At 34.4% G+C, this 18,550-nt stretch overlaps 1 protein-coding gene across 4 annotated transcripts in view; it reads right to left on the bottom strand.

Moving 5' to 3' along the window:
- Positions 1-525: 525 nt before the first annotated feature.
- MFN1 (mitofusin 1) overlaps positions 526-18,550 on the bottom strand; it is a 34,548-nt gene continuing 16,523 nt past the window's right edge. For all 4 annotated transcript variants that reach the window (XM_005601821.4, XM_001495170.7, XM_070243285.1 and 1 more), the window contains exons 10-18: positions 12,878-12,999; positions 10,856-10,982; positions 10,573-10,677; positions 10,198-10,300; positions 9,824-10,053; positions 7,759-7,911; positions 6,802-6,998; positions 4,669-4,803; positions 526-2,880 (exon numbers count right to left, since the gene is read on the bottom strand). In XM_005601821.4, coding sequence (XP_005601878.1) covers positions 2,799-2,880; positions 4,669-4,803; positions 6,802-6,998; positions 7,759-7,911; positions 9,824-10,053; positions 10,198-10,300; positions 10,573-10,677; positions 10,856-10,982; positions 12,878-12,999 — 1,254 coding nt within the window. In that variant the 3' untranslated portion in view covers positions 526-2,798. The remainder of the gene's footprint in view (positions 2,881-4,668; positions 4,804-6,801; positions 6,999-7,758; positions 7,912-9,823; positions 10,054-10,197; positions 10,301-10,572; positions 10,678-10,855; positions 10,983-12,877; positions 13,000-18,550) is intronic.

Raw genomic sequence — 18,550 nt, 5'->3', positions numbered from 1 at the left:
TTTTAGGATTTATTTTGAAATTAAGTTCCAGAACGAAACTCCAAGCCCAATATGTCATGCTCAGCCCTGATTCCTTTATCTAAACATTGGTAATTATTGTCTTCATGAAAAAGTGAATGGGCTGCTGCCAGAAGCAAGGAATACAGTGGAGCACTACTGACCTATCTTTTGGTACTATAAGTGTTGGCTTACTGTTAAAGGCCACAGATTTTCCTTAAAAAGCAAACTTAAGTCATTCTTTCCCTGGAGCTCCCTTAGGATAATTTTGTTTCCTTTGTGTAATTTTTAAATAACTGATAGTATTGATAAAAAGTTTTTACCACTTTGATTTCATCACCACAACCTTGGAGGGGGACGAATGAGCAAACTTTCAGTACTGAGCCAGGTGCACTAAACAAGTTAGTTAGTTAATGCAATCGAGAGATGAGCCCGTCCACCCAAAAGTGTATATGCCCACCATAAAAATTATTAAGAATGAAAAATTAAAACTCACTAAATGCCAGTATAAATGCTACAGTTACCAACTATCAGGCAAACGAGTTTTATTTTCACCTTGGAGCTTGCATACTTATAAAAAGATGTTTTTTTAAAAAGTTTAAGGTTATACAAAGTTTATAAATAATTCTGCAAACATTTGAACTACATAGCTGTAAATTACATAATTTCTGCATAATTCATGGGTTTCGCCATGGTGGCATAAATGTTGGGTTTCATTATTTTAGTGTTCCATTCCAACATTTATACATTTTTAAACTTGATCAGGGGAGCTGCATTCCAACTAGCGATGGAAAATTTACTATAAACTTACTACAGCAGAACCACTATTCCAGTAGTTTCCAAACTTTCGCATGCATCAGGATCACATGGAGGGCTTGTTAAAACATACATTGCTGGTCCCCAAACCTAGTATTCGATTTAGTAGGTCTGGGGTGAGACCCAAGAATATGCATTTCTTACAAGTTCACAAGTGATACTGTTGATCCAGGGACCAAACTTTGAAAACCGCTGTACTACACTAATGAGGTGATATACCACCACTTTGCTATTTCAAAAGTTCAAGGACTTTTGTCTAAAGATTAAGGCTTTGGGGTCAGCCTGGTAGCATAGTGGTTAAGTTCGCACACTCCACTTCGGTGGCCCAGGGTTTGCGGTTTGGATCCCAGGTGCAGACCTACACAGCGCTCATCTAGCCATATTGTGGCAGCATCCCACATATAAAATAGAGGAAGATGGGCAACAGACATTAGCTCAGGGCCAATCTTCCTCAACAAAATAGATAAATAAAATAATGATTAAGGCCTTGAACTTGTAACTAAATCAGCAGTACCCCATCTCAGACATCAGTTTTTCATGGTGCAGCTGGTAATCCCACTTGGTGGTGGTTTGTACCATCTTTTGGTTATAAAGCAACAACAAAAGCTATAAACTAATAATTATTTGGATTTGAATACTGCATCCTAATATCCTATTTGCATAAAAATGTATTTTTAAAAGGCTTCTATGGCCTAGATGTTATTTTCTCCTTAAAATATCATGAAAAATAGTGTTGCACCTGCTATGAAAAGACTGAATAGCATCCAGGAGCCTTAAAGGCACAGAAAAGGAAGTATTGAGTATTAAAAAGAAGAGAGCCTGAAAGTTCTCCCTCCCAGGGACAAGCAGCATAAACTATACTTGGCCAAATGCACTGTGTCTTCTGGGAGCGTGCATTTCTAACAAGCATCTAGGTGATGCTGATTTGGTGGTCCTCAAGACTGCATTTTGTGTAGCAAAGCCCTAGAAAGTCATTTTTTTAGGTTTCCATATAAGTTTCAATTCATTTTTAACACATAAACAGACACAATATTTGAACCCATAAACATTTCATTAAGGTAAAAAATACAGTAATAATTTTTAACCATGCCCGGGCAAATTCATACAATTAAAGTAAAAGCCAGCTCAGGGGACAATCCAGCAGTATCCTTGGCAAATATCTTCTGAGGAACAGCGTTTGTACATGACTGTAACCACCCAAAATTCAGACCTCCCATATCTTTGGCTATTTTTATCACTTCAAACTTTATTCCTAAAACTGAGATAGAAAGCTTTCCGTAGTGTAATCATAGTTGACGCTGAAAATGTTTCTTTAGAAACAGATCAGGAAACTAGACCCAGGTACTTTTATAAGAAACTATAATAACAAACCTTTATACTGTTTATATCAGTTTTAATGGGAATAAAAGAGGGAGTAAAAACAGCATAATTATTAGTGGTTTACATACCCGCCAAGGATGGCAGAAGTGATTGTAACTTGCATAAATAATATACTCAAGAACATTTCACACTCCTTCTTGGTGGTTAGAGCAATGCAGTTTATAAAACAAAAAAGTAACTATTCTCATTAGAGGAGGCATCAAAAATTAGTTTTGAGAAAGAAGATGAAAGAAGCATTCTCCAACTCCTGGATGCCAGGAAGCAGAGTTTTTCAGAATCAAAAACAAAGAGAGCCCTAATTAAGAGCAAGGCCCCACCCCTCAGGGGTCACATAGTTGGTTCTGTTTCTTTTAACTAATTCATCATTTTAACACATCAAACAATTTAGCCTTTTCTTTACCCAAAATTAAAACTACAGAGACATCATAACACTCTTCAGAAATGCAAACACCTGAGATAGATCATTACCAGAATCTACACAAGGATTTGCTATTTAGGTGCAGTTAGTATAATTCATATTTAAAGTCATTTCATAAAAATAACAACTGTCCCAATCTTCCAAGTTCCGTTTTCTCCTACGATGATCACCAAAGTAATCTCTACTGTTAAGATTCTTCTTCACTGCTTGAATGTAGAAACTGCTTAGTAAAATTCTCCAGCTCATTTTCAAGTTGAACAGCTTTATTTCTAATTTAAAAAAATGAATAAAACACCAATCTAATTATCATAAAGGTCAATGAGAAAAAAAATGCATTAGAGAGAAAAAGAATCACTAGCCAGCTGCTGCTACGTTTATCTGAACTCAGATTAAACTGTTCTCAACCCTTTCAGAGTATTATATGTCAAACTATAGCTTTGCAGTGACCGCAGAATCCAGTGTCCAGGACTTAAACGGGAGTCATATCCTAAGTTATGTACAGTCATAACTGTCCTTGAATTCCCGTTAAGTTAAGCATAAAGTACAGAATAAGCAGTTTTATGTATACATAAAGTAGCTGGCAGATGTCAAAGGATCCTGGTATACCAAAAATACATTTTTTAAATACTAGAATTGTACTTGATGCAGCCTAATGCCCATAAGAGAGGAAAACCAGAACTAAAACTGACAGAAGAACACAGATTTGTGTCTCCGTTCTCATGCTATTCCCGGGGGCACACATACACTTGAATGAGATTCCCTTGTTTTTCTCTTGGCCTTGTTTTTTGTTGCTGAGTGCACATGGTCAAGGTCATGTAAGTTACATGTACATATGAACTCCACTGTTCCACTGTTCATTTCTTTAGGCCACTCTCCTGATGCATTAGGTAAGTTAAATTCTACTTGAATGGCTGAGCCTAGTCTCGTAACAATGGAGACTCCAAATACTATGGTATTTGTTATTGTAAATTTTCCTGTTTCTAAAGATTAGATCATCAAAAATATCTATACTTATTCAAGTCAGTCCTGTCAAAATCAGAAAGCTACATAAATATCAATAATCTATTTCATCATTTATGTTTTACTGTAACAAGATGAAACACTATTTAAAAACCTAAGTAATAAAAAAAAATTCTACCGGATACAGTTTCACCAAATTTGAAAGGTTGTATTTGGAATAATCTAATTTAAAATAGGAGCAGTGGAATACATGAAATTCACTTGGGTGAGTTTGTGTGTGTGAGGTTGGGGTCTAAGTGATAAGCAGTCGTCTTTTCCAGATTCTGAAACTGAGGTGCAATGAGAATGTGACTGCTGATCAGATTAAGACACCATGGATAGACAACTGCCACAGGTGTTTTAAATATCTGACCCAAAAATCAGGTCACAAGAACAGCCTCTCTAATTTGCAGGCATTGCAAGCTGCTCTTATATGGGCAATTGCGTGTAGCATATGCCCTGGTAAGTAGCAGCAGAGATTAAATAATGCTTAAGGATTTTCCCAGACTTGTAAGTGAGGAAGATAATGGGTAATAAAGCTGAAAGTTAAGAACTGCCAAGTATAGACCTCATGATGACACTCATTTGGTCTTGTCCCCCAAAGCAAAATTTATTTAGACCCCAAAGAATCCATGATAAATCATATTAAACCAGAATTCCACATTATATTAGGACATCTTGTTTACTTTTGTAGCTTCAAATTTAACCATACTCAATAGTCTCCAATGAGAATAGAAATTATGGGTCTTGGATATACAGAACGAAAAACTCGTACTTTTAATTACAGAACAACTGCTCTGAAAAAGGCCTAATATAGCTTAACAGAGAGTTGTAAGTTTAGATTAAAAAAATTCCTTTTAATTCAGATTTGTTTTTTCTTTTTGAAATTAGCTTTCATTGAAATTGCAAAATATATCGAATTATATATGGTAAATTATAATCTAAGCCAAGCAGAAAGCTAAAAGTTTTAATACAAATTCACTAGTGGTTTTACATAATTATATTTTGGTAATGAGACAAACAAATGTTCATATTATTGAGAAAAAACATTCAAATACCTCAGGAGCTTTGCATTGTGTTGTATTTTCTCCAACTGATCTATTTCTTTGGATAATCTAGCAATTTCTTCTTCCAGATGTCTTTGTGTAACATCAACTTGTTGGCACAGGCGAGCAAAAGTGGTCGCCATTTCCCTTAAAATAAAAACCAATTTTATCAGCAGTCATGAATGCCTTTTAAAACAAATAAGCATTAATTTAAAGCTTACCTAAAACACAAGTAGCAAAGAACACTGCTAAGAATGGTATGAGGGAGGGTATGGCACTTGTAAGCTTAATTTCGTCAGGCCTCAAGACAATGTGCAGTAGGCACCATCACGTCTGCTATATGGTCGTGAATATGAACAAGCTATGCAAAAGCAAAAGATGGCTATATTTCTTCAGGAGCATAAAAATAAGAAAATACTGAGGACAAAAAAGAAAATTTTATAAACTTCTGTGACTTAGGCAAAAATAACCAGGTTTCTAGAACCAAAGTGTTGTATTTAACTTGTGTGCTACTTAATACATTAGCTTTGGCAAACATTATGTTTACATTTTTACAACAAGGAGCATGCATAGTAGGTGTGTAGTACCTTGGAATATGATTAACTGACTGACTTGTTTTTCTCTGCAACTATTCTGTATATTTTCATCCTTCCCATGGTCTTTTTCTTCTCCATTCTCTCCCCATCCCACCAAACACCAGTATTAGACAAATGAAGCATCTTTCATTGTTAATATCTTGTTAAATTAATATTTACCTAGTATTATTATAACGGAGTAATTATTTGAGGTTGCCTCCATTAGAGTGTAAAGTCCTCTATGAATGGAAAGCTTCATTAACTTTGTTTTTACATATGTGAACCTCAGCTGATTCTTTTGGAGGCCCAGGTATCATCATTAAAGAAGAGATCTTCCCTAATATAAATAAATTAAAACTATTCTATTAAATAGAAGCTCAGTAAGTATGTGGTAAATAAATGAATGAGAGAATGAACTAATTCAGTGGCCTCAAAGCTGTGCCCTCATTATTTCCATTCTCTACTGCTCTAACTACGTTAGTACAGACTTTGATCTGTGTCTGAAACAGTTTAATCTCCCTGTAATTCTTGACTCCTTAGTCGGAACCATTCTATACCACCACACCACTGCAAAATTATTTGTTCTAGAGCTAAATGTTAACGTCAATCACTCCCAGGATTCCTAATTATCCAAACTCCTGTCCTAGTGTTAGGTTTATACTTGAATGTACCCCCCTTACAACCACATCTGCCACACTGAAATTTTCTCCTTATGTTTCTGAACACGTTCCTTTTTTCCCCGCCCTCTTGCCTTTGGTTTGGGCTATTTTCTCTGCTTAGATCTTCCTCCTCTGCACGTTCAAATGTCATTAGGCTACCCCTCCTCCAGGAAACCTTTATTGATTCACTATCCTTCATGACTTAAGATTCTAGAGCCTCACATAATGTACATGCATAATTTTGTACATTATTTCTTCTATCAAATTACAATCATCTTTAGCTCCGAGAACTTTTTAATCCAGCTCTCAGTAGCATCCAAATACAAAATATCATGCACCAACTTAACTGGAATTCTACATACTTTTACTAAATCAATGAAACAAATACTTAAGATACATAAAAAAAGAAACTCAGCTGACCTAGGTATTTATTATAGTAATAAAATTCTCAAGTTCTAAAAAGTTATGCCTTTGAACTTATAAATCTGGGTTGTGTCAGTAAAAATAAATTACACTCACCATCGTGCATTTTGACCCCCCACCTTGTTGGTATCATTCTATTTTTTCACATTGGTGGTAATTACAAAATGTGTTCACATTGTGATAATTCTTTGAACTATATTTTTTTTTCTTTCTTTTGCTGAGGAGGATGCACCCAGAGCTAACATCTGCTGTCAATCTTCCTTTTTGTATGTGAGCCACCACCATAGCATGGCCACTGACAGACAAGTGGTATAGGTCCAAGCCCAGGAACTGAACCCCGTCTGCCAAAACTGAGCAGCCAAACTTAACCACTAGGCCACCTGGGCGACCCTGAGCTGTATTCTTATTTGTGCATTTTCTGCAGGTATGTCACAGTTCAATAAAGCTTTTTTAAAAAAAGACAAAACAAGACAAGTCTTTCAACTTACTGCTGTACTTGATGGCTGCAGTTTGCACTTGTGAAGCTGACAATCATCTGCAGTTTCTCAGTGGCATAGTTCACAAACTGCTGTTTAAAGGCTCTCTCCTTAGCACGGGTGGTCCAGGTCAGCCTTTCATAAAGATACAAAGCTCCATACATACTTAATGAAACAGATATGAGTTTCCAGCCTACAGTTTTCCAAATCTGTAAGATAAATTCACAAGAAAAACACCACTAGGAAGATTGTACTAAAACGCATTTTAGGAAACTCATCAGCTCCCTACAGATGTTTGAGTCAGATCCATTTTTTAAAAATGTATATTCCTTCTCTATGAGAAAATCTGAAGTTACCGGAAATCAATCAAGCTGAAAAAGGAGCAACACATAAACATCAGGCAAGAACTTTTATAACCTGCCAGACATTTGGTAAGTTGATTCAATGTTTGTCAAAAAGGAATGTTAATGTTTTTAGGTCAGAGGTTTCAAAAACCAAAACAAGTAAACTATGCTGTTAATGAAATTTTTCTTTAACATATAACAACTACTACTAAAAAGTAATCTTTCATACTTTAAGGCAGATCCCTTTGGTATTCAGAGGCGGCTAGCTGAGAGACCTGGATCATCCTTGTTATTCCAACATACAAATACTGCTTCTTTGTGTGCTGTGATGAAAAGTAGTCTGGAAATATTGCTTTAGGAACAAGCTAGTTGTTGGTGTTTCTTTCCTAAAGATGTATTTTTTAAAAATTTATATTGTGGTAATCATTTTGCAATATGTACATATACCAAATCATCACGTTGCACACTTAAAACTAATACAATGTCACATGTCAATTATATTTCACTTTAAAAATAAATATTTTAAAAAGTATAAGATTAGACTTGTGAAACTCTTCTTAATTCATTAACCTGTATCTTTTCATGTCATTTTACAGATCTTGGAAATTAAAAAGCAGTTTCTTACCACTCCTCCAACAACAATGATGCCCACTGAAGTTCTAGATGTAAGAGAAGCTAATCCCGTTATCAAGGTAACCATGAGTTCTTCCTGTGAGGCATTATCTGGTGTTGCTGGATTGGTAGGAGCAGTGGGAGTAGAAGCTAAAGATCTGGGGAGCTGATACGGTTGGGAAAAAAAGATTAGTACAATTAAACCACTGCAAATGGAAGACTTACACTTACAAAAGTCTACTGTATTTGTTTTAAAATTACAGTACTATCTCTATTAAAGGAATGACTCCAATTAATGAGTTTACCATAAATACATGAAGAAAATTAAAATGGTTTGAAAATTATTTTCTATGACATGGACCAATGACATCATGAAGAATAATGAATTTTCATAATAAACAATGAGCCCACGTATAACAGTAGGCCCTCCACTCTCAAGAGGAATTAAAACAATTTAAAAAAATTCTAACACCAAAAACGCAATCCTTAAAAAAAAAAGGGACACCAAAATTAAAACCTTTACACTTCAAAATACACCATAAGAAAATTAAAAGACAAGCCAGAGGGGGGCTGGCCCCGTGGCCGAGTGGTTAAGTTCGCGCGCTCCGCTGCAGGCGGCCCAGTGTTTCGTTGGTTCGAATCCTGGGCGCGGACATGGCACTGCTCATCAAACCACGCTGAGGCAGCGTCCCACATACCACAACTAGAAGAACCCACAACGAAGAATATACAACTATGTACCGGGGGGCTTTGGGGAGAAAAAGGAAAAAAATAAAATCTTAAAAAAAAAAAAAAAAAAAAAAGACAAGCCAGAGACTAGAAAACACATCTGATAAAGGACTTATATCTAGAATACATAAAGAACTCCTACAAGTCAATAAGAAGCCAAATAACCCAATTAAAAAATGGGCAAATGATCTGAATAGAAATTTCACAAAAGAACATACACAAATGGCTAATAAAAACATGAAAGATGTTCAAAATCATTAATCACAAGGCAAACACCAATCAAAACTATAATGAGATACCACTTCATACCCACCAGAATAAAAAACAGACAGACAATAACAAGTCTTGATGAGAATGTTGAGAAACAGAACCAGACACACTGCTGATGGGAATGTAAAATTGCACGGCCACTTTGGAAAATAGTTTGGCAGTTCCTCAGAAAGTTAAACATGGAGTTACCATATGGCCCAGCAATTCCACTCCTAGGTATATTCTCAAGAGAAATGAAAACAGATGTCCACATAAAAACAGTACAGGAGTGTTCACAGCATCATTATTTGTAATAGCCAAAAAGTATAAACAACATCCATCAACTGATTAATGGATAAATAAAATGTGTGATCTCTGTAACAGAGTATTATTCAGCCAAAAAAAGGAATGGAGTTCTGATAATATGCTACAATATTCACGTACCATGATGATGAACCTTGAAAACATTATGCTAATTGAAATAAGCCAGACACAAAAGGCCAAATTTTGTATGACTCCATTTATAGGAAATGTCCAGAAAGGGCAAAACGATAGCTACAGAAAGCTGACTAGCAGTAGGGCTGGAGGTGGGAATGATGATAAATGCAAAAGAACACAAGGGTATTTTTTGAGGTGATGAAAACGTTCTAAAACTGAATTGTGGTGATGGTTGTACAACTCCATAAATCTTCTGAAAAATTCACTGACCTTATAAATTCAAAAAAGTTTTTTTAAATGCTTGCATTTATTTTTATTTGAAGTCTGAAAACAAAAAATTTTTAAGATAAAAAAATAAAAAGCAGAGTTTCAAAAATTAATGTAGAACAACCTACAACAGTAACGTATGAAAACATTGGGATTGGTTTTCCATTATGCATAGTATACCTAATTCAGAAATGGCTCTATGTGATAGATATTAGCTCACAAATACGCAAATTTGACACAGCTAGTTCTGTTAGAGAAAATCACATAAGGAAAACAAAAAAGGAGAATCTCAATCGGTATAATCAAAAATACATACCTGTGTGGTACAGCAATAACCACCTAATAAAAGGCCTACTCCAAAACAAACAAACAAAAAACAAAAACAGAAGACTTACTTGAAAGATAGGCTCTGACAACCCCAGAAGCACCCTCTGAGCATTCGTAGGGCCCAGGAAACGATGGACAAGGGAAGCCCAGCCCAGGGAAAAATGAAATACAATATCCTCCTGAAAGTCTGAACATAACTTGTGGCAATTTAGGTCATAGCTGAGATCAAATTTCTTGCAAGGAATCAGTGTATGTAGTTTATTCTGTATACCGGCTGGAAGTAACGGCTTCAAGTTTTCTAGAAAGAACAAAATTATGACATTTATTTCAAGAAATGATAGTAAGTAATGTTTTACATTTTACAAAATACCTAAAGGAAAAAAATCCTTTACCAACAAAAGAAAGAAAAAACTACACATGAACTTGTGAACGTAAATATTACCAATAATTTCTTGCTGGGATTGAAACATTGAAGCGTTGACTTCATTGGTGCAACGATCAGCCAAATTTCTTCCCATACCATCTTCTATGTGCTTATTTAACTCCTGTTAACAATGGTAAGTGTCGACATTATTCTTTCTCTAGAGCATATGCAGATTTTATAAAAACTTTTAAAAAGTAGTAAATGCTAAAATGATCTTATTCTAAGAGGATAAGTTTTCTGTGTAGTCTATAGACAATGTAGTTTATATTTATTACAAGAGTGCACAGGCGATACAACAGTTTGTGTACTGACTGCCACGAAGACAGTAAAATGTCTACACCACTAAATAAGAGTATAGAATAAGAAGAGGAAACTGAGTAACTTTTAACTTACATTTTTATATACTTTCAATACACTTGGAGTAGGATGAAACTCAGAACAAAATTCATCAACCAAAACAGACAGTCGACAAATTTCATCTGTCATTGCACATGAAACCTGAAGATAGGAAAAAAATCAGAGTTTAAAAAATTAAACAAGACTACCAACTACTCAAGAAATCAAACTGAGAAAAATTTAACAAAATATTCCTTTAAGGTAACAGGGATAACATTTTAGCATTATCAAAAACATTTCCATTTCCAGATATTTTAACCACAAAGTTACCGTCACCCACCTTGTTTGCCACCTCCTCCGTAACCTCCCTGATTTTTTTCTTCACATCTAGTGTTAAAAGATTCATCTGGTTTTGGATAAAGTCCAGTCTATCAATTTGGTCTTCCCTCTCCTCCATTGAATAAACCCTATTACAGCATGAAAAGTAATTAATATTCAGGGTATACTGAAGTCCCAAAACAACTACGCAAGGGCACTCACTTATGTATTAAACCATCTGTTAGCATGACAGAATAAAAAAACCTATTTCAACATCTAAAAGGATTCAAATAATATTTCACTGATAAAATATTTTACAGATGATCAGATATAAACTACTGTGTCTCTCTGCCCATGTGGCACCTGAATCCCACAGAGGGTTAATAAAGATTCTAAATCTCCAAATATTTCACAGATATGAACAGTCAAAATGGAACTCAATACTGACTTTATTTAATAAACGGTCAGCAAATGACATCCTGCAAGGCAAACCCAGCCAGCTGTCTGTTTTTGTTATTAAAGTTTTCTTGGAATATAGCTGTGCCCATCCATGTACCTACTGTCCACAGGGCAGCTTTTGCTCTACAATTACAGAATTGAGTAGTTGCAAGAGATACTACGGCCCACAAAGCCTAGAATATTTTATTATCTGGCCTTTACAGAAAATCTGTCAACCCCTCGATGATACAGGAAAACAAAAACCTGAGATCCTTTTAAGATCACCTTTAGCTAAAAAAGTTCCCAAGACATTATGATTATAGAAACCATCCTCAAATCACATCATCTTTGCGCCATGTCTAGTTCAATGTCCTATTTATTTATTTATTTTTGCTGAGGAAGGTTAGCCCTGAGCTAACATCTGTTGCCAGTCTTCCTCTACTTTATATGTGGGTTGCTGCCACGACATGGCTGACAAGTGGTGTAGGTCCATGTCCAGGATCCAAACCTATGAACCTGGGCTGCCAAAGCAGAGCACAGTGAACTTAATTACTAGACCATGGGGCCGGCCCCTCCTGTATTTTTCTAATTTAATAATATTAAAGTCAACCCAGTGGACCAAAAACTCACTTTGGCTACTATAATAAAGCAATTGAGCTGGAAGGGATATAAACGGCAACAGAATCTCATTACATATAAACATTGTACAGGGCTTGAGATCAGACTCTGGGTTCTCACCCTTATATTTTATATGCTGGAAATTCTCTAAATTCTGTATATAATGCATCCTGCAAAAGTGTCAAAATCAAGCAATAGACTTAGACAAGATATGAGTGGAGTTTTGTCCCCAGCAAGATCAAATACATTTAAAATTCCCAATGTTATGTCATCTTGGACTTAATCTTTGAGGATTTATACCTTTCCTTTGATTGGCTTAAGCCCACTAAAGGTTCAGTTGAGGCTTAACATCATTACGTTTGTCACATCTAACATCTTGATCTTTGTTTCAAGTGTACCAAGTTTGTGTGAACTGCCCTTTAGTGCTGGCACTTCCGTGTATTCATTTTCATCTTTATAAGGTAACAAATGGGATAAAATCACGCAGTACAATATGACATATAGGGTAGTGCTTACCAAACTGACTTTCTGGCTGGCAGGTAATATCCCTTCGTTTGTTTACCATCCAATAAAAAACCATAACTGGCATAAAAGAGTGATTTCAAGGTATCAGTGTATGAATACGTGAAAGATGGGTCACAGGGTGAACATAAAGAAGAGGGTCACCTGTTTTGGACCTCTTCAAAAAATTCTGAAGAAACGGTTCTTCCACCACTTTAAAGATATTATAAAGCCAGTAAACATTTTAAAATCACAACTCTCACATGAGAATACTGAGATCCAGGGAATGTAAATGATGTGTTCAAAGGTTGCAGAATATTTAGTTTCAAATATACATTTAAAACCATCTAAGTAGGCATCAGCTAAACCCACAAGGTTGATTTTAGTGTGGAAAGTATTTATAACAATTTGAAACCTTTGTCTAAAGAATTCCTATTGACACACAAAAAAATTAAAATTTTTATTTTGCAGTAGAATGAATTCATACCTTTTGTCTGCTGCTGCCACGTTTATTGAATCCATTATGTTTTTCACAGTATCTAGTATCTGTTTAGCTCTGATAGTGTGCTGTTCAAACTTTGTTTTCACTGCTGACTGCGAGATACACTCCTGCGAGGGGCCCAAGCCATAACACATTACTGTAATTCCATCACAACATTTTCAGGAATTTAAACACAAAAACTTGCTGTTTCTAATTTAACCAAAACAGAAATTAGGATAGAAAATAAGTGCATGATAAACACAACTTAAAATTACAAAGGTTAAAAAAAATTACAAGGATTCAAAAGTAAAAAGGGCTTTAACAGCAAGTTCATATCTGTGTAATTTTACACAGTAATGTGCAATGGTCTTCTGACTATAATACTTTTAAAAATAAACAGGGTACTACTTTCAAAGTTAAAAAAGGTTTCCTCATTAGAATTACAAATTTTATTTGGATCGCCTGTAATCTACTTCTAATCCATCTATCTTGATTTTTCTCATACTTGCGATAACCTAATGAAGTTCTTAATTGAGTTATAAATTTGAATTCTACCTTATTAAAAAAAATTAGTTGAATGATATGATTCACATAAGGTTATTAAAAAGGATTTCTACAGATTAAAACTTGAACAATTTGAAAACTACTCTTTAACAACCTAAGCGATATTTTAAATCGTTTACAGAAAAATATCTACAGCTATTCCAAAGATAATCCTGTTATTGTCACTGGTCTACAGTGTGTGCATACAGGTCTGAATGATGCTCCGTCTCATTTGTTTCACCTTCAAGCCACTACAGCTCCTAACGCACTAATAGTTGTACAAATCAATTAGTGTTTCATATTCAGTGTTTTTTTAAAATAGAAGAAACACATCAGAATTACTATGTTTATTTTGTGAAATTTTTGTTTCGATTTCAATATGTACATGCTACTTGTTATTTAAAATATTTGCTGTGACTCATCACTGAATGTTTGCAAAATTAAGTTAAAAGTGGCCTTTTTTATTTCATAGAAAATCAAATTCTATACTGACATAACATTTGAAAACTACAAGTATTTACAGAGAAATGCTATCGGTCTTTGAATAATCAAGAAATGCTAGCACGACATCAATAACAAAATAGATGTTTTGTAGGAGGCCTTGTTTATTTTCTATGATAAACTTTTAAAAATTAGGACTATGCCCCAACTATCCAATATTTCCATGAATTCATCTTCTTGAACTTCTTTATCTACATAACTAGTACAAATTGTGGTAATTACTTTCTAAAGTAATTACTATCCTTCATCAAAATAAATAGCTTTCAGGCTTTAAAAGGTATTCATTTAATACTCTAGTACTGTTTATCTTGAAATCATTAGTATGTTACGTTCATTCAATGTACTATTTATAACTTACGCTTAGCTTTTACATCTCTAAAATGATTATTCACTTCACTAAGACAGAAAAGACTTTTAAAATCTCTTTGCTATTGTAGCTGCCCTCTTCTGTATTTTGTTTGAGGTATACAAAACAAAACAGACTCATTTCTTTAGCTATAGGGAACATGAGGTAATTCATTAGTTAACAGTTTATAAAGCCTTAACTCAGAGCCCATTTTTTCACTGCATAGCCTGACTTTTCCTCATGGCTCAGCTCATTTATACATCATTCAGTATCACTAATCCTAAACAGATCAGTGGTAGGAAGCTACAATATTCCTGTTCTGTACATGCCAAAGCAAAACCCACCACCAATAACTATGCAATATTAAGTTAAACATTTAAGGTATAAACTGCTTATTTTCTAATGACCAAAACAAAGCTTTGATTTTACTTTAAATAACTGTATCTCATAAATTGGCAAATTAACCTCCACAAAAAAACCATAATAAAGGCAAAATAATATTTCTAAAAGAAAAAAAAAGCTTAAAAGAAATTCTATGTTCCTCGATGAAGCAGATCTAGATATCAGCAATGAAGACCCAAAATTTATAGACGACAGCACAGTATTAGAGCTAGACTAGACAGAAAAGAAAAGATCTCCAAAAGTTAGTAGGCAATATAAAAGTCACTCCTTGATTCAAAACTACACAAGTGAATAAGTATAAAGGAAAAAGGCAATCTTATTCTAATTAAGAAGTACCCCACACTGATGTTCCCAATGATCAGAAATATATTCAGAGTCAAGCTGCAAAAGAAATACTCTATTCTGAAATAAGTATGGGAAATGCTAACAAAGTTTCTCTACTGAATTATTTCTCAGCGCCCTTAATAGACTAATATGCTTACAAATCTCCACAGGAACACATATAGCACGCAGCAGTTCCCACACTTATTTTATCAAGAACTCTAACTTTCCAAGAAGTTTAAAATACTACACCAAACCAATTTAAATTTCGTCTTGTCAGAGTATCCTGTAGGCTGTTTTAAAATCTATTAAAGATTTAGAACCAAAACAATAATTACATCTCAATTAAGAGAGTTTTCTGATTTTCTAATACTAGCTAAAGAAGCTGGCTGGTAATTAATCATAGTTACATGTTTGTAAATATTGTATTAATATTTATGTGTAACTGAAACATAAAACAAACTTGTCAAGTCCCCTTGATGTAAGCAACCTCAAACACCCAATAACATGTTATTCACCACACCCAACTTATTTTGAAATATTTTAAACTGACAGGAAAGTGTAACAACACCAATATACAATATACCTTTCAAGTAAATGTACCAAATGTTAACATTCAGCCTCATGTGTTTATCTTTCCTTCTCTCTCTCCATACGGATAGAGAGAGAAATACATAGATATGTCTATATAGAGAGAAACACATACATTTTCATACATATATATATATATATTTTCCTGTTGAACAATCTGACAATTCACTGCAGCCACCATGACCTTATTACTAAATATATTAACATGTGTCTCTTAAGAACAGGGATACTTTCTTAGCCAACTACGAAACTATTATTGTATTCAGAACATTTATCACTGGGACAATACTATTAACCTAACACGCAGTAGTCCATTTTCAAATTTCACCAGTGGTCCCAGGAATGTCTTTTACAACAAATCCACTGACATTTTAGCAGAGTTATCTTATAACTCTTTCCCATTATAAACCAAAACTATACTAAATTTAGATCTCTAAATTGCCTTCAGAATAAATACCTGTGCAAATATGGGTTAAAAAACAGTAAGAAAACATATTAATAGAATTAACATTGATTTTCTTGATTTTCCCTGATTTAATTTCTAAGCCTTATTTAACCTGGTACTCTAAATGTTCCTAATACTTAGCTCCTTTGGAACCAAATGAATCTCAAGAAGTCCATGGCAAATATCAGACTGTTTGATAAAAATGATGAACTTCGTACAGTTTTTCTTTTCACAAAATCATCTTACAAGACTACAAAAAAAAGTTGATTCTAAAAGCAAAGAGAAAATGTGTATAAAGGCCACATTCTTGTCATCACATTGTAAAGAAATCAAGAAATTAATAACCAAAATTTGGATGAAAAGAATCAAAACATCTGAATTTTAACAACTCCTGTATTCAACAGGAAATGCCAAAAACTATAATTAAAAACTAATAAATAATGAAAACTAAACTGGATACCGAAACGCATGGAACATGTCCAAAGCTAAATCCACAGACAAATTCATAGCCCTAAATTCTTTCCTAAGGAACAAAAACCAAAAAAACAATTTCACTTAAAGTATAAAGCAAAAGAAATCTATGTTTAAAGATTAACATAGATTTTAAAGAATAAAAAATACTATTTATCACTGATTGATTAACCAAGGGCTGGGGCTGGGTCTTTGGAGGATAAAGCAAAGCAATTAAATCACTGGCAAATCCAACTAAGGTTAAATACACATACATATATATTTAATTTATACATGTAAATACATATATGTGTATATGTATACATGTATGAGTGAGAAAGGATACAGGAGATTTAAAAAAACAATTTTACCCTACCAAATTATAAATTCTCAGAAATGAATCAATTTAAGGGAAATCATAAATTACCAAAATTGATTTAAAGAAGTAACAAATTTCAGCTTTGGAAAAAAGTTGAGAAGAGTTGTCAACGTAATCACCAAAAAATGCTTTGGCCATCTAGACAAAATTTTTTGCCCATCTGATTATTTCTTTAGGTAAACTGAAATAATTTCTAGTTGATTCTCATTTTAGATCTAACATAGTTTTAATTAAACAAAAATTTCAAATTCTAAAGCCTGACATTCTCCACAACGGTACGTAAAAGCTGTTACTCATAAACAGCTTTTTTCCAAACATATTTTTCAGATTCCCAAACGAACTTTTGCAATAAAAAAGTGAACTGCCAACTTTCTTCTGAAAAAACATTCAAAAGAATAGTTCCTAAGTCTGCCCGATTAGTGCAATCAATCACTACAGGGGAGTTTTGAATATATACGGATTCCTAGATCCACCCCAGCCCCACTGGATCAGGCTCTGGGCTAGATCAGGAGTCTGCAGTTCTCCAAAGCGCCTCATGTGATTCTCAGGATCAGCCAGGTGTGGGAACCATGCACCACAGGACATCTTGTATTCTTCTCATTCCTACCTCTTCAAGGAGATACTCTGGGAAAGCAAAATCTGTACCAGTACTCAATATGAAAGAGGCATAAATGTGTAACAGATCAGTATGTGATTTGGTAGGGGAAATCAATGACAAATATCCACACACATACACACACACTAAAAAGAAAGAAAAGGTCAATAAAGAAAGACAGACAAGGGAAACAGAACAATAGATCCTCTCCCCAGTAGTTTCTCCATGAATGAAATACTGGTAAGAGTGAGTGAGAAGAGCACTAAATCTCTCATGAAAGCAAAAGGGAAAGAAAACAAACAATGGTCTTTGAGTAACTGGGACTTCATGTATCCTGTGGCTTAGCTTGAGAAGGCATCTGCTGATATCCCAGGGGCCTCTAAACAGAGATCTTACCAAGACAGCTGGTATTGGGGTTCTCTTTCTTAAACACTTTGTCTTCATCGACCTAATAGTTTCTCTCCCTTGTACCAAATTAAAGATAGAGGATAGTGAGTAAATGTTTAATTTAAAAAATTCTGCCAAGTACATTTAATGCTCATGTCCTTACTATTAAGGCAGTTATTACTTATAAGGAAAAATAATTACAAACGCAAGTTTTTTCAGTTCTGAAATCTTTGTGTTGATTCGTGGGTGAGCAGTGGATACCAATCTAAGCAGAGCTAGGATTAAATAGGGTTACATAAGCATTTAGAAGATTAACATCTCAAGAACTTTTCAGTCAAATGTAGGATGAATTTTAATGTCTCTGAATAAAAGAACTACATCGAAACCTAAGAAAGTATCTGCTCTCCCCAAGGCTGCACACACACTAGCTACTCACGTGCCTCAGTAGTTCCTGCCAGTTTACCAAGTACAGGACCTGTATCTTAATTATTTTTGTATTCATTAGTTTGTTAAGGACTTTTGGCATACAATGTGGAGAATTAATATGTGACAAGAGTTTAGAAACGTAATAAACTTCTGTCAAATGGCATTAAGTATGCTCTAAATCTCTCTATAAACAGTATGGTACAAAAGAAAAAAGATGATCTTCACTTTGCTATATAATCCATTCCAATGGCAATTATATTGGTTTAATCTTGCCCCAAATTATTGAATATAGA

This window comes from Equus caballus, chromosome 19 (assembly GCF_041296265.1).
Source record: "Equus caballus isolate H_3958 breed thoroughbred chromosome 19, TB-T2T, whole genome shotgun sequence".
NCBI lineage: Eukaryota > Metazoa > Chordata > Mammalia > Perissodactyla > Equidae > Equus > Equus caballus.
Note: the sequence above shows the minus strand (reverse complement) of the source record. Positions and strands in the feature narration are given on the sequence as shown.